Source organism: Pteropus medius, unplaced genomic scaffold (genome assembly GCF_902729225.1).
Source record: "Pteropus medius unplaced genomic scaffold, Ma_sr-lr_union100, whole genome shotgun sequence".
Classification (NCBI taxonomy): domain Eukaryota; kingdom Metazoa; phylum Chordata; class Mammalia; order Chiroptera; family Pteropodidae; genus Pteropus; species Pteropus medius.
This window is the reverse complement of record NW_024350324.1, coordinates 1,254,178-1,277,278: the sequence shown is the minus strand read 5'-3', so window position 1 is coordinate 1,277,278 and position 23,101 is coordinate 1,254,178. Positions and strand designations below refer to the sequence as shown.

General features: G+C 60.6%; 1 protein-coding gene and 2 long non-coding RNA genes across 3 annotated transcripts in view; 1 reads left to right on the top strand and 2 right to left on the bottom strand.

Moving 5' to 3' along the window:
• Window positions 1-657, bottom strand: part of LOC120583740 (uncharacterized) — a 6,816-nt gene extending 6,159 nt beyond the window's left edge. The window contains exon 1 of the long non-coding RNA XR_005647863.1: window positions 284-657. This is a non-coding gene — a long non-coding RNA (uncharacterized LOC120583740). The remainder of the gene's footprint in view (window positions 1-283) is intronic.
• Window positions 658-11,747: 11,090 nt separating this feature from the next.
• GADD45B (growth arrest and DNA damage inducible beta) lies at window positions 11,748-14,053 on the bottom strand. The gene is made up of 4 exons (XM_039839161.1): window positions 13,758-14,053; window positions 13,570-13,671; window positions 12,965-13,187; window positions 11,748-12,703 (listed from the first exon to the last, which is right to left on the bottom strand). The coding sequence occupies exons 1-4, from the start codon at window positions 13,799-13,801 to the stop codon at window positions 12,590-12,592; spliced, it is 483 nt and encodes a 160-aa protein (XP_039695095.1). The 5' UTR covers window positions 13,802-14,053; the 3' UTR covers window positions 11,748-12,589.
• A 145-nt stretch (window positions 14,054-14,198) lies between these two features.
• Window positions 14,199-19,066, top strand: LOC120583738 (uncharacterized). The gene is made up of 3 exons (XR_005647862.1): window positions 14,199-15,076; window positions 17,664-17,713; window positions 18,308-19,066. It is a non-coding gene; the product is annotated as an uncharacterized LOC120583738 (long non-coding RNA).
• Window positions 19,067-23,101: the final 4,035 nt, after the last annotated feature.

Below are 23,101 nucleotides of genomic sequence, written 5' to 3'. Positions count from 1 at the left end.
CTCCAGGGGCCATGTGTCCTTGTCTGCCCTTTATGAGCGAGGCCAGCCTTGGGTCCACGGGGAGGAGGAGAGAGGCGGGGCGGCGGCCTGGGTGGAGGAATCCCCAAACCAGCTACAAATAGCCGGGAAAATTATTCCAACACCTTCCCAAAATAGAAAGCAGTCTCCGGGCCCAAGGAGAAAGGCCAGGGCGGCAGGCTCGCAGCTTGAGGGGCGGGGTGGGGGGGGTTAGGGCGGTTTGCAGCGGCCTCGGTAGACCCCTCCCCCCAGGTCCAACACGTACCCCACTTCAGGCCCTTTCTACCCGGCTGGTCTCTCCAGGGCTGTCTGTGTGCACAAGAGCAGGCTGGATGACCCCGCGATTTGGGGGTGGGGATGCCCAGGACGGGTGGGGACCCTAGAAAGTGGAACTCCCTCCCCCCTTCTCCACGGCCTTGGCCCAGATCTGCTGACCCGGGAACTGGGAGGGCCCCGAGCCACTCCAGCTAAAAATAGACCTCGCCTCCTCCCGGGCTATTTTTAGAATCCATTCCCTAGGCCTCAGCACAAAGGCGGCCAGCCGGGGGCACACCCCGCCGGGCGGCCGGGCGCCCTGGCTCAGAGGCAGGCACGCCTGTGGCCACCGCAGGGCCGAGTCTGGGCGAGACCAACAGCGCGCGCGCGCGCGCGCGTGCGCGCGGATCTGGCCCAAGAGCCCGCCTTGCTGGGGGGCATCAGCGCACCCGCACGCCCCCTCTGCGCTTGCTTGCTGCAGGAAAGACGGGGAGACACGCGGGTGGGCGGTCCGGACCCCAGAGGCGCTGGAGCATAGGGGGCGGTCGCTCTGGCCCGAGGGGCTTTTGGGAAGACCGGGAGCTGACACCTGAGGCCTATGCGCCAGGCGTGCGTTCAGCGCTCGAAAGAAATTTCACAGATGAGAGCCCGCGGGCCTCGGTTACCGCATCTGTGAAATGGGGACCTTAGCAGCCCCTAGATCAGCGGCTCTCTGGGCACAGCGCTCAGCTCCCAGAGGGCGGGTCCAAAGCGCCGCGCAAGTGTTGGCAGCTGGCGTCACTTTAGTTTCTCCCGCTCGCCCGCCTCCCCGCCCAGGCCGGCTCCAGAAACGCAGAGGCTGATGTCATCCGCAGCCCGGTCCAGCCTCCCAGCGCGGCCAGCGCAGGCGGGCGCCGCCGTCACGGGCGTTCCTTCGCCAGGGAATCCCGGCCCCCGCGCGGGGGCCCCGGTGGAAACCCGTGACGCCGGCGCCCGCCGCCGCAGGTCTTCCCGGCCCGCGCCGGGGCAGGCGGGGGCCCCGGCGCGCTCGCGCGCGCTGCCCCACCCCACGCCGGCCCGCGGCGCGCGCTCACGCTCACGGGCGCCGAGTGCCCAAGGCGACCGCAGGGACAAACACAGTTTCAGTGCACGGTCGCATGGGCGCGCCTGGGGTGTGTAAGCGTGCACAAGTTCACGGGTTTACGCACGCCCCGAAACCCCCGGGGCACGATCCTGCGTGACAGGCACGGTGGGCTTGCACGGCTCTGGCTGGCTCTGGGGAAGGCGTAGGAAACCCTGGCCTGACTCCCCAGGCCTGTCTGTAACACCTGGGGTGCAGGGGGTGCGGGCGTCCGGCCTGGACACAGGGCCGGTGCCGGTGGCCTGTGGGGGTGGGACCGCGGGATGACTCGGAGCCTGTTCACCGTCTCCCCGCCAGTCTGGGAGCTAATTACTGTCAGGACGAGACGGGTTGGCTGGAAAGATGAACAAATCGCAGTGTGTCTGCAGCACGTCTGGGTCTGCAGGCCCCACCAGCGTCTGTTCTGGCGGTGTGGGGCGTGACAACCGCGCCACTGTGTGCATGGGGCAGCCTTGGGCTTTTGCTCGGGTCCTGGAAGGGGGAGGGGGGCTGGTGACAGGGAGAAACCTGTGGGAGCGTCTTCTCCCCTTACATATAAAATGAATCTGATAATAGTACTTCCTAGATTATGAGGGACAAATGAATTCATAAATGTAGGTGTTTGTTTACTGGTCACAGGACCCAGGAATGCCACCCTAGGTATGATCCAAGAGAAGTGAAAATAGGTTCACACACCGTAACAGCTTGATGCCTAATCCCTCCCCCCAAATGCACACAGCCCAGCCTGTCCATCCCGAGGTGAACAGGTAGACTGAGGTCCATAAATAAAGAGAAACAAACTAACCTTGGGAACACTATGAGAAGTGAGAGAAGCCAGACCCACAAGGCCACACAGTGTGTGATTCCGTCTATATGACACAGCCACAGAGACAGAATGAATTCCTGGTCGTCATGGGCTGAAGCAGGGGGATGGGGAGGGACCGCTAATGGAGAGAGGGTTGCCTTTGGGGGTGATAACATTTTTGAATTAGGTAGAAGTGGCGCTTGCTCAACTCTGTGAATGCACTAAAAACCACTGAATTATACACTTGAATAGGGTGAATTTTATGGGATGGGAATTCTATCTCAATTTTTTTTAAAAAAAGGAACAAACTACTTATTCGTGCAACGACGCGGCCGCGTCTCAAATACATTGTGCTGACTTTGAAGAACTGATTCAGAGGCTGCCTGCTGTGTGATCCTGTCTGCGTGACTTTCTGGAAAATGACCATCTATAGGGACCGAGCGGACCAGTGGCCGCAGGGGCTGGCGATGGGGACAGGGGACTGGCAGGACGATGGACCTGTCAGTGTTGACTGCTTAAGGGTTACGTGACTCCACGTGTCAGGATTCATCAAAGTCGCTAAAACGTATGAATTTACAGTTTTTAAGTTAGATCTCCATGAACCTGTTTAGAAAAATAAATGTGTTTGGAAAAAGGCTCCATCCCTAATAAAAAAAACAAGAGATGACAACGGTATTATTGCCACTGCCGCTGGTATTGTGTGTGCAAGCTGTCCCGGCATCTGAAACCAGATCCCCGAGTTGGAGCTTGGATGCTGGGGACCCCTGGAGCCCCGGGGCTTCCCTGTTCAATGCACACACACACATACACACAGATGCACACACGAAGCACGCAGACACATACCCAGAACATGCAGTCGCACAAACCCATCCACGCCCACAATTATAAATCCTTAGACATACACACAAACATATGTGTGCGCACACATGGGCACCATCAAAATATGCACACACATGCTCCTACACAAAATCCCACATACACGTAATTACGCCCACAAAACACACACGTGCACACTCATACACACAAAAATGCACAAATGCATGCCACCTACACATGCACACCACACACACTCGCCTTCTCTCTCTCTCTCTCTCTCTCTCTCCCTCTCTGTCCCCCAGGCAAGGCAGGAGCCCCAGGAGTCACATCTGGAGGCTGGGAAGGGAGCATCTGCGGCAGGAAAGGGCCCATGAGTGTCTGTGTGTCCCAGATTGGGTCTCTGTCTGCTGTGTGTGTCTGGCTGCGAGGCGGGTGCTTCTAGGCCACCTGCCTCACTGGCTGTCTGCAGGTCACAGAAGGGCTCCCTTCCCCACTGCAGGCCTCCTCCCAGCGTGGCCCCCCACCTTCCTGTCCGCACTCCAGGCAGTCAGCCCAGGCCTTGGGAACCTGTTCACAGCTGCCAGGGGATGAGGAGGCAGAGGGGCCCAGCGGGGACATCTCTTGTCAGTGTCCTGGGCCTCGTTTCTCATGCTGTGAACTGGAGGGGTGGTTTCTGGGGGTACCCCGCATCCTGCACTGCCCTGAGCCTACCAGCCTTCTGCACAAAGAGCGCAAGCCCTAGGTGAAGGAATTACAGTGGACTCGGGTGTTTCCTGACCAACGTGCGCGTGTGCCCACCGGTCCGTGCAGGTGTGAACTTACTCGTGCCCCGGCGTGCGGGTCTAGAATGCCCGTGCAAGGATCTTTTTGTCGTTCCCAGATGCGCGCACGCCCAGCGCATGTAGACACTCAGTACATAGTTGCAAACTGATGTCTCCCTTTATTTGAAGGTCAACGTCACCGTCAGCCACTGGAGACACAGGGGGAGCGATAAACGCCCGTCTCGTGAAGCCTCCAGGTGATTATGGACCCCCGGGTCTGTTGCCTGTCTCTGTAGTTCACCGACGAGCTGCGTGTACGCACGAGCACGCGCGTTTGTACGTGGGTGTGTGTGCACCGGTCCAGTGGAGGCATGTACAGGCTGGGGCCTGGCCTGGCCTGTCCTGGCCTTGCCCGCCGCCCCGCCCCTCCGCCGAGAGTGCCCGGGGCCAGGTGCGGCCGGGCGGGCCCGGAAACCTCTCCCAGCTGCTGTGCCCAGTTTCAGGGAAGCCACCCGCTGGCATGCTGCCCGCAGAGCTCGCCTGCCCTTGCACCTGTCCCCTGGGCTTCCAGGAAGGCCCTGGGAGGCCCAGCCCCCAGCCCTGCATGGCTGGGTCCTCCACCCAGACCCACACAATGGCGGGGGTGTGCAGCCCACTTCCTCCTGCAGCTTCAGAGCCCCTCGCAGTCAGAACCAGGAGAGAAGCGAGCAGAGTCTGCTACTGGAGCCACCCGAGGCCTTCGCTCGGGACCCTCAGGTCTCTGCTCATGTGGGCGCTGGCGGGGGCTCTGTACAGCGAACCTCTGAACTCGGCAAATAGTCGCACTGTCCTGAGGACCACACACGCGTGCACGTCGGAACCCAAGTGCACACAGTAGGGTTTTTACCCCATGTGGGAGCTTGCACACGCCAGGACATTCGGAAGTATGGGATGTCCCTGCTGATGGCGGTGTGAGCGTGTCCGTGCCCGGGCTCAGCGGGTGTGGGCACACACTCGGGTGCCACACACACTGGGTGCCTGAATGTCAGTGTCTGCAGTGGGCGTTTGCACTCACGAGTGTCTGCTTTCTGTAGGTGCTTGTAGGCGGGCGGGGGGCCCGCAGCGGGCTCTGCGTGGGTCAGTGGGGTCGCACACAGTAGGCGCTGCGCGCAAACAGGCGTGGGACACAGTGGGCGTCCGCAGCCAGCAGAGGAGCTGCTCTCGGCAGGCCTTGCTGCACGCGGCCGGTGGCGGTGCAGCCCCGTGCCGCTCAGCACGCGCTGGGTCCCTGCGCCCCGCGGCCCGGCCTCCCCACCCCCGCGCCCGGCCGGGCAGGTCAGGCGGCTCCGGCGGGGCAGCGAGGCTATTCCGGGCTCTGGCGCGGCGCCCGGGCCCTGCGCGCCAGGCCGCCCCGAGAAGGCGCCGCTCACAAAGGGAGGGTCTGTGCAGACGCCCCGCCCTCGGCCCGGCCGCCCGCCGCCAGGGGCTGGGGGAGGGAGACGCCGCCGGGGCCGCCGCCGGCGCGAACCCCCACCCCCTGGGCGGCCGCAGACACCGCGCCTGGCGGGCACCAGAGGGAGGCTGGCACCGCCGGGCACGGGAGGGGGTCGAGGGCCGACGCTGGGGGCTCCCGAGCGCACGGGCCGCGCGCCCAGGGCGCACCCGCGGGGCCGCTGGTGAGGGTCGGGGCCTCCGACTTGGGGGACCTGGGGAGCCAGGCTCCCCCGCACTCCGCCCACGCGGGGACTTCTCTGTCTCTAGCACCCTCCTCTGTCTCCGATTATCCAATTTAGGGCCGGAGGAGGCCGGGGTCAGCGCCCCTCTCCACCCCCAGCGTCTGGGGAGAGGGCGGGGTGGAGGGAAGGCCGAACGAGGGTTCCCAAGGCCGAGCGTTGAGCTAAGCGCTTCCGTGTATTATCGCGACCACGTGGGAGGGCGACGTGACTTTCCCTTCTATGGACGAGGAAACTGAGTCACGCTTGCCGCGCGACGCTGGCTAATAGGCCGCCGAGACGAGATTCGAATGCAAGCTCTGCGGCTGTCCCCCCCCACACCCCGGTGTGGCCCGAGCTCCGCCCCTCCCCCACCGCCGCTCTCCGCCGGGATGCACGGCGCGCGCTTGCACACGTGTGTGCTCACCCCCGTGTGCACGGGGGTCTTCGGCGGCCCCGCGACGCCCCTCGCCCCACCCCAACCCCTGCCCCAGAGCCTGGGAACCTCCGGCGCCGGGAGGAGGGGGCTGGGTGGGAACGAGGAGGAGCGAACAATGGAGGGAAAGCCCGGGGAGGGGCGGCGAAAGGAAACCCCCGCCCCGTGCAGATGGCGCTTCTGTGGGTCTGTAACGTGTCTGCCGGCTCCCCGGCCCGTCGTCCTTGGGGGAGGGGTGTCACCAGGGCTATGTGTCACTCTGGGTTATCTGGATCTCTGGAGGCATTGCTGGTCGCCCTGGGCTCCCGGAGAACTGCAAGCTTGTTGGTGGCCGGCATGCCCTGCGGCGCCGTCCTTGGCACTCCAAGGGCCACAGTCCCGGACTTCCCAGTTCCAGCACACGGAGCCGGGCTCCCTGACTGCCTTAGGGCCGCCCCAGCACCCTGAGGTCTGAGAACCGCTCTTCAGAGGTGCTACCCCTGTCCCCTCGGCCACCCCAGAGCCTGCCTGCCTCGAATCCCAACAGCCACAGCTTTCCTGGGGCTTTTCTCCACCGGGACCCGCTCTGGGTAGGCAGGAAGGAGCAGGGAGTGGCCGTCCCCCCCCAGGTCCCCCTAGGGGCTGGCTGAGAGTCGGTGCCCCCAGGTCTGAGGACTGGTGGCCCCGGGTGAGTGTTTGCATGGTTGGGCCGTAGGGCCCAGGCCAGTGCTGGGAAAACATGAAGGAACGAGATAAAGAGAAGTGTCCGCTGACCTGTGTGCCTGAGTCGCAGGTGGGCGCCCCTGGTCTCCGCGTGTGCCTGGGAGTACGTTTGAGTGTTTTGGGGGGCTGTTATGGGTGGAATTGTGTCCCCCTCAAAAGACATCTGGTGCCTGCGAATGGGACCTTATCGGAGGCAGTGTCTCTGCGGATGATCAAGCTAAGACGAGGCCACGACGGTGGCCCGATCCTGCAGGACTGGGGTCCTTATCAGGAGGGGACGTTCGGACACAGACACAGACCATGTGAAGACACAGAACAGCGTCTACAAGGCGAGGAATATCTGAGGCCACTGGAAGTGAGAGGGGCCGGAAAGACGCCCCCTCACGGCCTCAGAAGGTCAGAAGCGTTGGCCCTGTCCATACCTTCCTCATGGACTTCGGCCTCCGGAACCGAGAGCCCACGCTTTTCCAGCTGGAAACACCCCCAGTCCCTAGATCTCTGTTACAGCCGCCCTAGGGGACTGCGGGGGGAGGGGCGGGGAAGAGTTAGGAACAATCAAGTGTGTGTGTGTGTGCGCGCACCTGTTGGCAGGTCTGGGTACCTGAGTGTATGCTGTGCACGTGCGCGAGCACACGTGTGCCTACATACATATATATGCCATCCGTGCCTGCAGCTTGGACCACCAGCCACATCTGCCGCCCCCTGCGGAGGTTAGGCCGGCCCCCTCACTTCTCAGCGGGGCGCAGAGCTGCAGGGAGGGGTTGCGGTAGAATTACGGGACCTTAGCTGGTCAGTTCTGGGAGCCCAGGCTCGCTCTGGGGACTCCGGGAATCGAGGCCCAGCCACACATGCACGTGTACTGCCACCACCTCATGGGCACACGGGTGGAGAGGCAGACGCCAAGTTCAGGTAGGAAGAACCGTAAACAGTCGCATCCTGACTCACGGTAATAGCTAACGCTTCCGGGGGCTGCCCACGATTCTGATGCCTAGCACGCTCTCACTGGTTCAGTGCTCACAAACAGCCCCAAGAGATGGGCACCCCTACTAGGGTCCCCGTTGGGTGCTAATACACGTTAGACAGAAGACTGAGTCCAAACAGGTGAAGCATCTTGCCCAAGTGCACGTGGCCAGCCACCTCTACAGGGCCAGGCTCCAGCTTCCCTGTGCCAGGTGGTGTCACTGTATCTGGCCAGGACTCAGCCCTTGGCGGGCCAGCATGTGTCCTTGAGGGACAAAACAGTCTGTCCCAGAGAAAGGAGGTCACTGATGGGTCAGTCTCTGGTCGTACGGAACTCGGGACTCTGGCTGGAGTCCTTATGCCACAAACATTTATGGCGTGCCGGCTGGGTCCCAGGCTCTGCGCTTGGCCACGCGGGGCCCCGAGGGAGAAGGACAGACCCTCTCTCAACCGTCTGGGAGTCTGCAGCCTAACACGGGGCACAGACAAGAAGCCAGCGATGGCAGAATGGAATATGTCATTAAACACAAGACAGGTGCCAGGAAGGGGAGGTGGGCAGGGCTGTCTGGAGGGCTTCACGGAGGAGGGGGCATTCCAGACTAGAACAGAAAGAGGAGCTGTCGTGAGCCAGGAGGGGGAAGGTTTGGCATGTGCACGAGCCGCAGGTTAGAGGGCCGGGTATGCCGGCGCTGTCTGGGGGCAGGGTGTGCGTGCAAAGCCACACTCCCGGGCCTTGCCGATGATCAGCTGCGCGTGACTGCAGTGCCTCCCCAGATCCCTGTCTACACGGGAGGTGCTAAGCGCACGCACCGGGAACCTCAATACGAGTCCAGACTCTGAGAGTGACACGTGCTGCCACACGGACGAACCCCAAACACTGCACGAGCGTAAGGAGCTACCTGGTGGGTGATGCCATCGATACGAAATGTCCAGAACAGGCACATCCTCGGAGACACAGAGGCGGTTCGTGGCTGCCAGGGGCTGGGGTGACTGCTCACGGGGTGATGGAATGTTCTGGAACTAGACAGTGGTGATGATTGTAAGACTTTAGGTACTACGCTAAAAACCGCTGTATTACCCTTTAAAGGAGTGAATTCTGTGGAATGTGAATTATATATCCATTAAACACATATAAAGTCCTAACTCTGAATCCCATAGGCCCGGCTTGGTCCCTGGTTCCGCCACCGTCCATCTGCGTGACCTTGGGCGAGTCACTGAACCTCTCTGTGCCCTGTGTTCTCTTCCTGTAAAAAGCGGGTGATAACAGCCCCTACCTTGCAGGGCTGTGCCAGGACGAAGACATAACGGGTGGGGAGGCCGGCCCAGGGCACTGCCAGCCGCGTGACGTCACCGCCATACCGGGCTGTGGTCAGGAGCTCTGGGAGCCCAGGGCCAGGGACGTGTTATGTGCTCTATGACAAGCTCACCAGGCCAACCCACCTTCCCCAGGCAGGGAGGCTTCTCGGAAATAGCTAGCACCCTGCAAACCCCCGAGGCCTGGTGGCAGGGAGCCACACGCGCGACCCTGTCCGTGTCCACGTTGGCGTGTGCGTGCCTGTGTGGATGTCTGCTGGGGACAGGCGTGTGTCTGTCTCATCGGCAGCCGTGGAAAGGCGGCTCAGGGAAGCGAGCTCTGGCACAGCGGATCGGAGTGGGGCTGGAGCCTGAGCCCTCTGCTGGGGAGTACGTGGACCTGAGCGGGCGGCGGGGTGTCCAGCGTTTGGGGAGCTCTCTGCGTGGTTCTGAGCGTGCGTATAACTGCGTAGGGGGCGTGTGCCTGCGTGCGTGCGAGTCTCGGACCTGTGGGTGTAGCTGCGGACAGAGGCGGGTGTGGGGACCCCGAGGTGAGCGTGCACCCTTCTGCTGCGGTTGCATAGTGCCTCCTGGCACCCAGCCCCCAGCAATGGGAGCCCAGGGGGGGTCACCTGCAGCTGTGACTGAGCCTTGGTGACCTGTGGCAACTTCTCGTTGGCTCAGCACGAAATCGGGAGGTTGGAGGCGGGCACAGGAGGAGGGTAAACTTGTCCCCATCCATCCCCCTGAGTTTCCCCCAGGGGCTGACTAGCCAGCCACGGACAATTCAAGACTCCTGACCAGGGGATGGCACCTCCACTCGCCCTCGGTGGGACAACAACAGTGTCCTCGCGGGGCTGAGGTCAAGTTTGTAGCTGGGGAAGCCCAACGAGCCTCACTGCTCTGCTGCTCCCGTTAGCTCTGCGAAAGGCAGCGCCGGTTCCCAGACACCCGTGGACTGGGCAAGTCTTAATACTTTCATCGATGAGGAGGATGCCGGCAGTAACAGTAACAGGACAGCGGCTCGTAAGAGCCACCACCCTCTGCGTTCATGCTGGTGACAGGGGAGAGCGTTCGGGGTCCCGGGAAGTCACGCCCTCTCGGATCCTCGGAGCCTTCAGTTCTCCACCCGCAAAAAGTGGATGAACCAAGCGTCAATGGAAGAACCAAGTGTCAACCGTTTAAATGAGACAAGATGGGGACAGGGCCGCTGAGAGCTGCTGGGGCCCGAGGGGAAAGGAAAACCTGCATTGCTGATTTTATCTTGATTTACAATGGTGTTGACCATGGAATTTTATCTTTTTTTCGGTTTGCTTGTTAGGGTTTAAAAAATAGTACTTGCAAATGTTCTTTCTCTTGCTGACTGAGGATTTGGGTTCAGGGAAGGCCGTGGCCCTGGCCTCGCCCTGGGCTGGGCTCGGCTGGCTCACCAGGGTGGCTTGAGAGGCTTAGAGATGGTTCTGGAAATGAAAGGCCATGATAATAGTTCTGATAACAGTAGTGGTGGCAGTAATGGTCTTTCCAGTAATTTCCATGTAGGAGGCATATGAAGAAATCTATGTCTTTGAACCTCAACAATCTATGAGTAGGTAAATTATCCCTATTTTGCAGAGGGGAAAACTGAGGCAGAGAGAGCTTAAGGTACCCACCATGGGCCGCACAGCGGGAGTCCCACGCATACCTTGTAGCTTCTTGGGGCCCAGGAGCCTGGGGGCTCGCCCCACCTCCCATGCATAGTAAGCGGTCACGTGGCCCCTCTGGCTGGCTGGGGTAAGGCTGGGGACGAAGGGCCCCCAAGAACTAGCCTCCCAGGGAGGAGCTGACCGGACTCAGCCTGAGCTCCAGGCCACTGTGGAGCAGTCCCTGCAGGTCCCCGGCTCAGTAGGGGACCACTTGGCCTCTGCTCCCTCTCCCCATGTCCCACCCCTCACAACTGGGAGGTCCCCTTCCTGGCCCCAGCCTAAGGTCTTCTCTCCCCTACAGGGTTGTTTCCACCCCCCCCTTGGCCCTTCCCCAGATTTCCTGGCTTCTATTCCCCATCGCTTCCTCCAACCCCACGGGTTGGACCCTCCGCCCAGCATCCCCTTCCCTTCCCCTACTGGGCATCCCTTTTGCCCCCCTCAGGTTCCTTGCTTCATTTTGGGCTCTCTCCCAGCCCCCCCAGGGGGTCCAGCCCCTCCCCTCCTTTGGAACTTCCCCCTCTCCCTCACCCCCTGCCCCCGCGGGGCTCCCCCAGCCCTGTGACTCCCAGGTTGGTGGGGAACCGACAGGGGTTTTCCTCGCGCGCCCACGTGGGCTCCGTGGAAAGGTCGTGGACTGCGGGCAGGACGTCCCCTCCACCCTCCACCCCCCCCAGGTCCCAGGCCAGGCCGAGGGGCAGGGGAGGGGCAGGGGCGAGGCCAGGTCAGGGTGGGGGTGAGAAGGCTGAGGCCCAGGCCCGGGGGTCACTGCACGCAGCCCAGCCCCGCCCCCAAAGGAGCGCAAGGAGGCTGGAGGCCCCTGCAGTTTCGGTCAGAGGCAAAAGGTGCCAAGCCCAGCGGGGCCGGAGCAGGACTTCCTGGGGTCTTTTTCTGCTTGTTGATTTTAGTTTGGGGAAAGGAAAAAAACTTTCTCTTTGGTGCAGTGAAGAGGCCCATCCTGGACGGGAGAAGGGGAGAAGGGTGGGTTCCTTGGGGCTCTCCAGAGGCCCCTCTCTTCCTGCAAGGCCTGAGCCCCCAGAAGCAGCAGGCAGCAGAAGCCCACTCGCTGTGTGGTCGCAGGTGCCCCCTTGACCTCTCTGGACCTGGGGGCCGCGGTGGCGGCTGGGCAGACACGGGGACTGCAGCCCTGGGGAGGGCTTTGGGTCTGGATGTGCCCAGAGCCTGGGGTTGGCTCCGGCACAGCCAGTAACAGCAGTGGCAGGGCGGCCAGGTTTCGTAATAAACCGGTCTTTTAATTGCTACAGGGCAGGAGGAGGCAGAAAAAAAAAAGGAGGCAAAGATTTGTTGGACTTGGGTGGCGCCGGCTGCAGAGAGAAGAGGCACTGTTTTTGCGAAGGAGCCTGGAGCTGCTAACAGGGACTTAAGTAACATTTCCTGGTGAGCCTGCAGGAGGGGGCGGGGCGGGGCGGCTGGAGCGTGAGGGGGGCGGGGTCCGGTCCCCCTCGGAGGCGGCACAGACACAAGAACCCAGAAGCTTTAGAAGTTTATTACAAGGCCATCCTCAGAAGTAAGAACAGACGTGTCTGTGAGCTTCCCGTCTCTCTCAGTGGTTCAGGTCACAGTGCAAGTAACAAAATAGATTGTCTATTTAGTTTGCAAACCGGGAGTTCATGGGCACCAGCAGCCCCAGCTCCCAAGTCCCAAAGGTTAGTCCCGGCGCGGGTCCGCGCCCTCGTCGTCCACCAGCGCCCGCCGCAGATGTCAGCTTCAGTCTCCAGAGGGGTCTGGGTGCCGTCGGGCTCACCCCATCCCCGAAGCGTGGAGGCCAGGCCTCCCCCCAGCTGCGGCTTCTGCTCCGTCGCGAGGCCCGAGCTCCAGGGTCCCCTCTCCTGCTGGCCCGGAGCCCCCTCTGCTCCTCTCGCAGTGGCCTCCGCTGGCGCTGCTCCAGGCTCACCGCCCCGGGGCGGCTGCCCACGCTCTCCCCTCTCCATGATTCTGCCCCGATGGTCTCACGGGTTGGGTTGTTTGGGGAGGTTGTTCTGGGGTGAGGGGTCAGATATTTATTTTATTTTTTTTGTGGCAGCAACTCGGCAGGTTCTGATGCCAAGGGGTCTCAGCGCTCCTGGAGGGAGATGTAGGGGACCCATTGGTTGTTCCCCCGGCTCTCTTCGCAGTAACTGGCCACCTCCACCAGGCCCTGGCTCTTCCAGGCGTCCGTGTGCGGGTTCTGTAGGAAGAGAAAAGACGGGGTTCAGTGGGAGCCCCAGGAGTGGGCAGGGAGCCTCCCTCTCCCAGGGCCAGCGTAGGGAAAACAGGCTGGCTCAAAATAGCAAAATAGCTAGCTGGGTGACGAGGCCGCTGCCGGCTGCCCACGGGGACATGCCGAGCGCGGCTGAGCACTGAGCTGGTGCAGGTCCGACTTTGTTGACAAACACGGGGCCAGGTGCGGGGGCGGGGCAGGACAGACGGAGGACCCCGCCCAGCTCACCGTGACCAGGAGGCAGTGCAGGTCCCGGGCCTCGGCGGTGCCCTGGGCCTCGTCTGGCTCGCCCAGCAGCTGCGCCAGGCGCTGCATGCCGGACACCCGGACGATGTCGATGTCGTTGTCGCAGCAAAAGGACTGGATGAGCGTGAAGTGGATCTGCAGGGCGATGTCGCCCTCCTCCTCCTCGTCGATGGCCAAGAGGCACAGGACCACGCTGTCAGGGTCCCTGAGGGGCCAGAGGAAGGGGACGGGTCAGCCGAGGGTCTGGGGAGGGGCCGCCAAGCTGCCGGCGGTTTGCGAAAACAAAGGGAACCCGCAGGTGTGCATGCAGCTGGGGAGAGTGGGGAGGTAGGGGGCGCGTGCACGTTCAAAGTATTGGGGAAGGCCAAGGTAGGGACATTACCGACGCCAGGGCGCTTACAAATGATGCGGTGTCCGGGACCGCAGGCCACGCCCCCCAAAAAAAAAAAACGCAGAGAGGTCCTCCAGCCACAGTGGAGATATTTGGGGAAGTCCCGGCACCGTGCAAGAGATGGGCGCAGCAGGGAGCGTGCAGAGCGGAGGGGGGGTCCCCACCCGCGCCCAGCCGGGGACGGGGTCTGACTCACACATTCATCAGCTTGGCCGACTCGTACACCCCCACGGTGAGGCGGTCCTGGCGCTGCGCGGCCACCAACAGCTCCTCCACCGCGGCGCTCACGGTCTGCATCCTGGGGCAGGGGAGAGGGGTTCAGCGCCCGGCCGGTCACCAGGCGCTCAAGTCCCCGTCTGGCCCGGCCGAGCTCAAGCTACTTACTTCTGCGCCGCGTTGTCGCACGCCACCAGCTCTTCCAGGGTCATGTTGCAGTTATAATCCACAGTGGAAAACAGCACCACGACAGTCTCAAGGAAGAAAATGCAAAAGCCGAAGCCGGAGAGCCCAAAACCTTCCCACGGAGCTTGAGCGTTCGTCCTAGACCTCCGGAAGGCAGCGAACTCCTCCCCCGAGAAGGCGGAAAAAAATTGCAAAGTCCTCAGCAAGAGTAATCCAGGCGGCGGCACGCAGAAGGACGCGGTCCCCGGTTTCAGCGATCTGAGCCCGCGGCCGCCGGCGCTGCCTTTTATAGACCGAAAGATACGGGGCGTGTCCTCTACGACCATCCGCCCCGCCTGTGACGAACCCACAAAGGCGATTGGTCGGCGGCGGGGAGGGGCGGGGCGCCGCGCGGGGGCGCCCCACGTGGGGGCGAGAGCCCGGAGGAGGGCGCGGGGGGAGCGTGAGTGCCAGAAAAGAAAAAAAAAGCAGAAGTTTTTCTCCTGATTTCCCGGCAGCCGCGCCGCGTTTCGGGGCGCGCGCGGGATTTCCAGCGCGCGAGGCGGCCCGGACTTTCAGGGGGGGGGGGCTTGGAATCCCCTCCCAGTCCCCGGAGAGTCCCGGGCTCTCGCCTTTCCCAGATTCTGCTGGGGGCCTGCTTTGCAGCCTGATCCCTCCCAGGTGGTGGTGGGGTTCCCCTCCGGCTGCGCGACCCTAGGCGCTGGCTTCTTTGGGCCTCTGCGTCCCTACCTGTCTAATGGGCATGCAATGCCGACCTCCTTGGGTTGCAGGAAGCGTTAAAAAAAATAATATGGGGCATACAAGTAAGTGGTTAATAAACGGTGATGGTCGCGGGTGGCCCCTCGAGGTCTGCAATGTTGGGGGCTGCGAAGGTCGGCCTGTCCCCTCACCTGTCCTGTGAGAATGCACACCAGCCTCACCGGATTGCAGGAAGCAGTACTTAAAATCAAGGGTACACCGTAAGCGCTCGACAAATGTCACCTGGTGGTCGCGGGAGGCCGCCCCGAGGTCCCCAGAAGCAGGGACGAGCCCGGGCGCCCCCTCTCTACCCGCTTTGAGTTTCAGGGTGGGGCGCCCGTGGGAGGCGCAGGTGGCTGGGCTTCCGCGGGCTGAGCGCCCCCTGCCGGCGCCTCGCGTTCCACCGTTTGATCGCACCTGGACGCCGGGCCTAGGGAGACGTCAATGCCGGGGTGAAAGCCAGAGGAAAACGGTTCGTGCTTGCGCTGCACGCTGCCACCTCGGGGCCCCTTGCAGTGACGGTCGCCACTTCCATCTCTTCTGTCCAGAGTGGGCGCTGATATGTACGTACTGGGCGCGTAGCGTGTGCCAGAAGCGGGGAAAGCAGGGGCCACGCGGTAACTGCACGGTGCAAAAGGGGAGAGCGAGGCTGGGTGAGGCCGCCGCTCCCCCAGGCCACCGGCTCCTTGGTGGTGGAGCCACGCACACAGGGACTGCCGCCGGCCTCACGGTGTCCCCGAGAAGGCCGTTCGCAAGCCATGCGTGCAGGCCCGCGTGGGACTGTCCTCCACGACCGATCGGGAGCTCTCGGGTGACTCACAGCTGTGTCCCCTCCCCCGCCAGCCTGGGGTCTGGACTCGGCCCGCGGACCCGCTGACGCATCGCGCCGCCTCCGCGCCGCCCACCGTGGGGGCGCGAAATGTCGCGGGCGCTGCGAGGCTCGGCGGCGCCACCTGGTGGCCAGACCGGGTCCCTGCGGCCGCAGCGCCGGAAGGGGCGACGTGCAGGGGCGGCGGCGGGGTGAGGAGGCCTGGAACTTGGGTGACAGTTGCAATCTTTACATACACAATATTTGACATATGCGACATGAGCTGAAAAATATCCTAATGCAATATATATTTTTTTAATCTAAATGTATACTGAACAAAACCCCATCTATAATGAACAGAATATCAAGATTTGAAAGGTAGACAGGATCTAAACCCGTCACGATTAGGGGAAGACCAGGCAGGTGAGCAGTGCAGGTGAGGGGTCAGATCCTGTTTATTTGCGTTGATTTTGATTTTTTGAAACTATTTTGCGTGAACCTATTCATCTCGATTGTCGAGTTTTTTGGTGCCTCGCTCGCTCGCCTTACCCTAGGCCCAGCCCTGAGGATAATCCCTGTCTGCCCAAAGGAGAGGGAACCCATCTAAGGGGGTGGGGGATGCACGACCTCCCCCTCCCATCAGAATGTGTGAGGCCAGGAAATCCAGGTGAGGCACACCCACCTCACAAACGAGAATCCGTAAACGTGATTACTTTCGTATTACTCTTGTGTTGCACTCAAGATTCTAGTCAGAGCAAACCTGTGCGAAGCGCTCGCTACATGCTAAGCATTTCCGAAGCAGTTTCTCCCTGGATGTCGCTGAAGCGGGACTGGAGCCGTTGTCCCAAGTTGACGAAGGAGGAAACGGAGCCTCGGGAAGACAGGGGCAGGGGTCCAAGGCACAGAGCTGGCGGTCCTTGAGGACATTGCCAGACACTGCACTGTACTCCGAGGTCCCGGCAGTAGGATGGGGTGTTTGGAGTCTAGAGGGAGAGAACTGGGGGGATGTGAGTCAGGGAGGTCAGACTTGGGGAGAGACAAAGCAAAGCGGGCACTGGAGGGTGTTTGTTTGCCTGGAGAAGATGGAAGCGGGTGGCCGGCCAGGTACAGCGCACAGCCCAGAGTCCTGGCCTCGCAGGGAGAGGCTGGCCGATTCCAAGGGAAGGCCCGGGACACTTATGCTTTGAGGCCCTGCTCTACCCCGTTCAAATTTGGGGCGCAAAATTTAAGGAGGCGCCAAAAAGCTCGGTATCAAGATAAACTTAGTTTTTTTGAAGTCAAGATTTAATGCACATTTTCCGAAATTCACCCTTTCAGAGTATCCATTTCAGTGGGGTTAGGTATAGTCACAAGTTTGTGTAACTGCCACCACTACGCCGGAATGAGATAAGTAATATTTCGAACGCGATGGTTTGAATCGAAACACCCATGACGAACGGAGTGTTAAAATTTTCCCACCGCGACGGGACCAGCCACGGATTCATGCCAAGCTTATCCGAGCCAGAAGGAAAAATCAGTATGACTGATCCTGCCTCGACTTCAAATTTTGAAAACATCTCCAGCGTGAAATTTTTCTTTTGCATGTGTTTCGGTTTTTTTTTTAAAAAGGCTGGATTAAAATAGGATTTTTTATCATGAGCGACTTTTGGCCTCACCCTGATCCCAGCCCTGCTTCTGGGGACCCTGTTTTTAAATCCTGGGCACCCCCGCCCCACAAGCAACTCGGAGGCGGAGGCTGGGTGGTCCAGTGGGCAGAGGGGAAAACCGTCTCCAGGAGGCTGGGGTCGGTCTGCCTGAGAGAGGGGCGCATCCTAGATCCCCACCTCAGCAGGGCAGCTACAATTTGGGAGGATTATGAGTCCAGGGCTAGGGAGGGACATTTGAGAGAGCCCAGTGCAGAGCTTAAGGCCGCTTCATCGTGGGAGGTGTCACAGACCGGATCTTTGTGTCACCCCCGCCCCCATCCATGCGTCAAAGCCCCGCCCCCAGTGGGCGGGTGTTCAGAGGCAGGAACTGGGCCTAGGTGAGACCTTGAGGTGACATTTGAACTGAGACCTGGGTGACGCGAGAAGCCAGGCCTGGGAAGCTGCAAAGGGCAATGCTCCAGCACCGTGCGTGCAAAGGCCGGAGGTGGGACCCCCGAGGGCGGGGGACTAGGGTGAGGCGAAAACCCAGCTGAGTGGGTGAGGGGACAGTGGACGGATGAGGAAGGTGGCCCCGGCAGCTGCGGGGAGCGCTCCAGATTTCCCTCTGGACGTGCTGGGAAGGCATTCGTTTGAAGCAGGGGCAGGGCTGGCCTTGGACGTCATTTTTTTTGTGTTTTTGTTTGTTTATTTTCGCAGAGATGAACAAGACGTGAATCCTGTCCCCAGGGAGAGGTTTCCTGGTGGAGGTGAGTCATCACCTGAACTTTGAGATGCTGGCGAGACAGACGGGCCGGGAGAAGTGGAGGTGATACACCCGGCGTGGGAGATGGCAGGAGGGGACCAGAGGCCTGGCACGTTCCGGGCGGCGGGGGGCTCCGCCGTGGGACCAGGCGGGCCTGGTTCAATGCCACCTCCCCCGCTTCACGAGCTGTGTGTCCCTGAGCTGTCGACTTAACGTCTCTGAAACTCCCTCTTCAGAACGATGACAAAGAAACAGTGACCTAGACTGGCTTTAGCACGAAGACCTAAGGTGTGCTCCACACACCTTCCCTCCTGTGGTCATTGTGAAAGCCACTCGAGGCCACTCCCTCCCTCCTTGCACCTCGAGCGCCCCTCAGGCCTCCTCAGCGGGCTGTCCAAAGTGTCCTCGGGAAGCTGTCCCCCTCGGCTGACTCTGTCACACACCGCCAGAACCCCTTCCTGTCGTTCTTTGAATGTGCCAGCCAGGCGTCCCCACCCTTCAGCCCCATGTCACCATGCCTCTGTCCCCCCATCGGCACCTGCCATACATTTTACTCTCCCTGTCCCCAACGGTTCATACCTCCCTTTTTGCTTCTTAGGACTGGACGCGATCTAACATATTTTACTCATTGGCCGTAATCGTCATCCATGCCGCTGGCAGGGACGTCGGCTCCACCGCGCGGGAGTTGGGGTCTGTGTGGCTCAGCATGGTGTTCCCGGTACCCAGGAGGCGCTCGACAAACGCGTGCTGGTGGCGTGGCTGGATGCATCCCCAGCAGCACTCTGAGGCGCTTGGCGTTCCTGGAAAAGGCCACATCGTTTGAAGAAGGAGAAGCATGGGTCCCAGGAGAGCGCGCGACGAACGTGTGCCGACGATTGTTTTTAACGCGTGAGGGGACCCGGGGGATGTCACCACCGGTTCGAAGAGCTCAGAGCTCCAAGAGCCGCACACCCGAGGCATTCAGGACAGGGACGTGGGTCCACTCGGTGGACACGGGGCGGTCCTCAGCCGCCTGTCACACGGCTTCTGCTTCTCTGGGTGCGTGAGTTCCGCCACCTGCATTTTTGGGGGGCGCGGTCCCCATCAGACTCTGCAGGCTCCAGACACCAGCCGCACCTGGGCCACCCTCACTGCAGACCAGCTAGCTGCATACTCGGGGGTCCCCACAACCATGCCCAGGCACGATGCCTCCCTGGGGTGACTCAGGACTCGGGAAAGTGCCTGGTGACCTACGACCGAGCTACACGAGGCCCCTGGGGTGGCCGTGACCAGGTCCCACACACTGAGGGGCTTGAAGCTGCGGGTTTACCCTCTCCCAGGTTGAAGGCTAGGGGTCCGGAACTCGGGCGTCAGCAGGGCGGGGCCCCTGGAGGCCAAGGGATGGTCTGTGCCAGAGGGATGATCTGTGCCAGGCCCCCATACGACCTCACCTTAACCAATCACGTCTGCAAAGACCCCGTTTGCGAAGCAGGTCCCATTCTCAGGGTTCAGGGGGACACTAGTCACTCCCACACAGACGGTGGAGATTTGCAGCCCCAGGCTGGAGGGGCCGGACACGCAGCAGGGGTCAGCCAGCGAGCTTGGGGGGCGCGGAGTGCAGGAGAGGCAGCTCCCCTTTGGCCCTCTCTCCTCCCCAGTGTTGCCCCCAGGGCTGTGACCCCAAACAGATCTCACATCACCCCTCCTCCACATCCTCTGGACAGCACCCCAACACTCGCGGGGCCCAGAGCAAGGATTCAAAGGGGCCACGAAGCCGTGTCCAAAAATTACACAGCAGATAACAAACAGCTAAACAGAACAGGTTTTGCCCCCGCCCAGATGGACACCCCCATGTGTCACCACTGAGGGCCACGTCAGGCCACACGCCACACCGCTTCACATCGGCGAGGACCGACACGGTCAGAGACAGACGGTGACACGTGTCAGGAGGGTCTGGAGACCCTGGACCCTCGCTGCTGGCAGGGCTGGAAACGGCCGCCGCCATGGGACAGCCCCGCTCCTCAGAGGTCAAGCGCGGTCAGCGCCTGGCCTGTGCCTCCCCGCCACTCGTAGGGAGAGAAACCCCACGTCCTCGCTCCGGAACCTTCGCAGCTGCAATGTTCTGAATTTCCGAGAAGTGCAAACAGCCCAAATGTCCATCCACTGATGATAGATGGAAAAATTGTGGTCAGTCCACACGGGGGAGGGGCACTCGGCCGTGGGAATGGGGGGAGGCGCTGACACTCACCACGACGTGGACCCTGAATACGTGACGTTCAGTGAGAGACGCCAGACACACAAGGCCACATGGTGTGTGATTTTGTTTACGTGACACGTCTAGAACAGGTGCATCCACAGACAGGAAAAGGGTGAGTGGGTGCCAGAGGCTGCAGGGCCCGGGGTGGGGGGTGACTACTGGCTGAGGTAGGGGCTTCATTTAGGAGCAGTGAGTGCTCTGAAATTGACGTGGCGATGGCTGCCTGCATGTGAGAATGTACTAGAAAACAGTGCCTTACACACTTTGCAGGGCAAATTGTCCAGCACGTGAACTGTATTTCGATAAAATTGTTAGGAAAACAACATAGCCACAGTTCACTGACAGTCTTCCCTCGGGCAGATCCAGTCTCCCTCCCTCTGCTGCCTGTGACGGCAGAGCCAACAGGGCGTGAGGGAAGTGACAACGTCAGCCGCGGGCATGAGCCTCCAGAGGCCTGTCAGCTCCTGTCCAGCTCTCTGTGCCCTGAGGTGACATGTGACAAGCTCCGCCGCGGTAGGGCGGTGGGCACAGGGAGAGACCCCAAGGCCACAAGAGAGGGAGAGGGGCCGCCTGAGGCCCCGGGCTGACCGCAGGAGCCCCTGGCCAGCGACCCCCGTCAACCCCACACAGAACAGACCCACCGGCTGAGCCCGCTTTCCCAACCCATGAAATTGTGGGACATAATAACATTTGGGGGCGGTGTGTCACCCTAAAGGAGGGGAATTCAAACCTTCCGAACATCCTGCAATCCCCAGGTCTGCCCCGCAAGGTGGCCGTGGGGGGAGAGCCAGCCCTGAGCATGTGGCTGCCACCCCCAGCCTCTGTCCGTCTCCCCAGTGCTGGTCCTACACAGCAAGGGGCCTGACCTGCACACAGGTGGCAGCTCAGCTCACAAAACAGCTGTGGTCTTTTGGGGATGCGGGGGCGGGTGGGGGCATCGGGGTGAGGAACGGGCCACCTGGGTGCTGCACAAGGTGTGGGGACAGGTCCAGAAGGGATGACAGCCCAGGTCTACGTGCAGGCTCCGCCCAGGCCAGTACGGCCCCTCACCTGGCTGCTTTCCCAGCGTGCCCTTCACCTGTGCGGCCACGTAGCTAGTAGCTGCCCGAGGCTACTGAACCCTTGAAATATGGCCGGTGTGACTGAGGACCCGAGCTTTAAATGAAATTTAATTTAAATTCATTAAAGTGTACCAACGAAAGCGATGTAAAATGTTTTTCCTTTAAACACGAACTTGTTTCAAGAGTTTCGTGAAACTGTTGCAAATTTAGCACCCAAGTTACAAAATGCCGTAAGTATGAGATATACACCATGTTTCGAAGACTCGCTATGGAAAAATATATATATATATATATAAACTATGTCCTTAATGATTTTTCTATGTCGATTACAATATGGGTTCGAATATTCTGGGTATATCATGGTTTCACTTGTAAAGCAGCATCTAGAAAGTGTAAAGGAATGCGTAACTTACATTCTATCGACCTTCCTGTAGGACACTCTTTTTAATTGAGACATACTGGACATACAACGTGTAAGTTTAAGCGATTGAACATGTGTTGATTTGATGCATTTCTCCACTACAACGTGACTGCCACCACGGCCCGAGCTAACACCCCTACCAGGCCACCTAAGTATCGCTTCTTTCTTGCGGTGGCACATTCTGTTTCTACTGAGACCACGTTGTGCTGGGTACGGCTGTTTTTCTTTTTTCCACTTGGAAACACGAATTCCGGCCGACACACAACGAGTCCCTATGTCCAGCTTAAAGAACAGACACTCACGACCAGCTGGCTTACGAAATAGAACGAGGCCACCACGTCGAAGCTCCATCACTCACCCGTCCCCCCCACCCCCCGTGCCACCACCTTCCCCTACGGAAGGAATCACTATGCTGACTTCTAGGTCAACCACGTCCCCTCTCTCCTTTCGATTATGTCGCACTTGGAGCAGCCCTGCATGACAGCTCGTTTGGCCAGGTTCTGAATTTCGTAGCGGTGGCAGGGACCTGTGGGCATTCTCCTGAACTATGCCCTTTTTGCGCAGTTTTATGTTGGGGGTCGGGGGGTCCTGTGGCTGAATGTTGCAGGGCCACATTCCTGGCTACTGCGGTCTAATATTCTCCCCCGTGAAGTGTGCGACGTGATGGTCTGAGCTTATCCATGCACGTTCGAGATGTTGTTAATGTTTGTTTCCCAATCACGACAAACGGCCAAGGCTTAAATCGGGTCCTCTTATGAGGAACTGAGACACCCCTGGACAGCGGCCAGCAGGGACCCGAGGCTGTCGGCCCAACAGCCGGCGAGGACCAAGCCCTTCGGACAACCCTACGAGTGAGCTTGGAAGTGAACTGTCTCAGCTTTGTGACGTTTTGTGGAGCTGGGAGCCAGACCACCCAGCTAAGCCGCTCCCAGTTCCCGACCCACGGAAATGGGTAAGAGACGTGAGATGCTTCAAGCCTCTGTATTTTGGGACTGTTCCTTACAGAGCGACAGATAACATGCCGATGTTACATTGCATATTAGTCTCCTTCAGTCTGCACCCACTGGAAGTCCTCATTCATTGCCATGTCCACCACGCCATGGACATGACTTTGCATTGGCTGGTCCCTCTCCCCGGACGGCTTTCTCCCCACATTACCCTGGCTCATCCCGCCTCCCCTCCAAGTCCTTGCTCAAATGTCACCTTCTCCAGAGGCCCACCCCCACATGCTCCCAAACTCCTCCACCCTGCTTTGTCTCCACAGTCCTCCAAGGTACTGTATAATTCATTCATTTGTCACGGGGGCTTGAAGGGCAAGGATGTTTTATTCACTGATGCAGCCCCAGTGCCAGGCACGTGGAGATGCTCGGTCCGTATTTGCTGATTTCATCATTCATCCTCCAGCACGCCACCCGCCTCCAAGATTTCAACCAGGATCGCGGGGTTCCAGCCCCAGGTTCCCTAGATTCTCATCCAGGCCCAGCCTCCGGGCTCTGGCATCTGGGTTCCAGAATCCTCCCTTATCCAGGCTCCGGAATCCGAGATCCTCAGATCCAGGCTCCGGAATTCAGGATCCAGGCTCGCGATCCGGGCCGGGAGCCAGCGGCAGCCGTTGCGCTGAGATTTTGAAAAATGTGGCGCCAAACTGCGGCGCGCGGAGCCGGGGCGGCGGGG

Bases quoted from the DNA above. Each gene is read 5' to 3' on its own strand.
- GADD45B (XM_039839161.1), bottom strand. From the start codon at position 13,801: ATGACCCTGGAAGAGCTGGTGGCGTGCGACAACGCGGCGCAGAA. The intron at 13,672-13,757 runs GTAAGTAGCTTG...CCCCTGCCCCAG, and splicing joins TGCGACAACGCGGCGCAGAA to GATGCAGACCGTGAGCGCCG. The intron at 13,188-13,569 runs GTGAGTCAGACC...CTGGCCCCTCAG, and splicing joins TCGGCCAAGCTGATGAATGT to GGACCCTGACAGCGTGGTCC.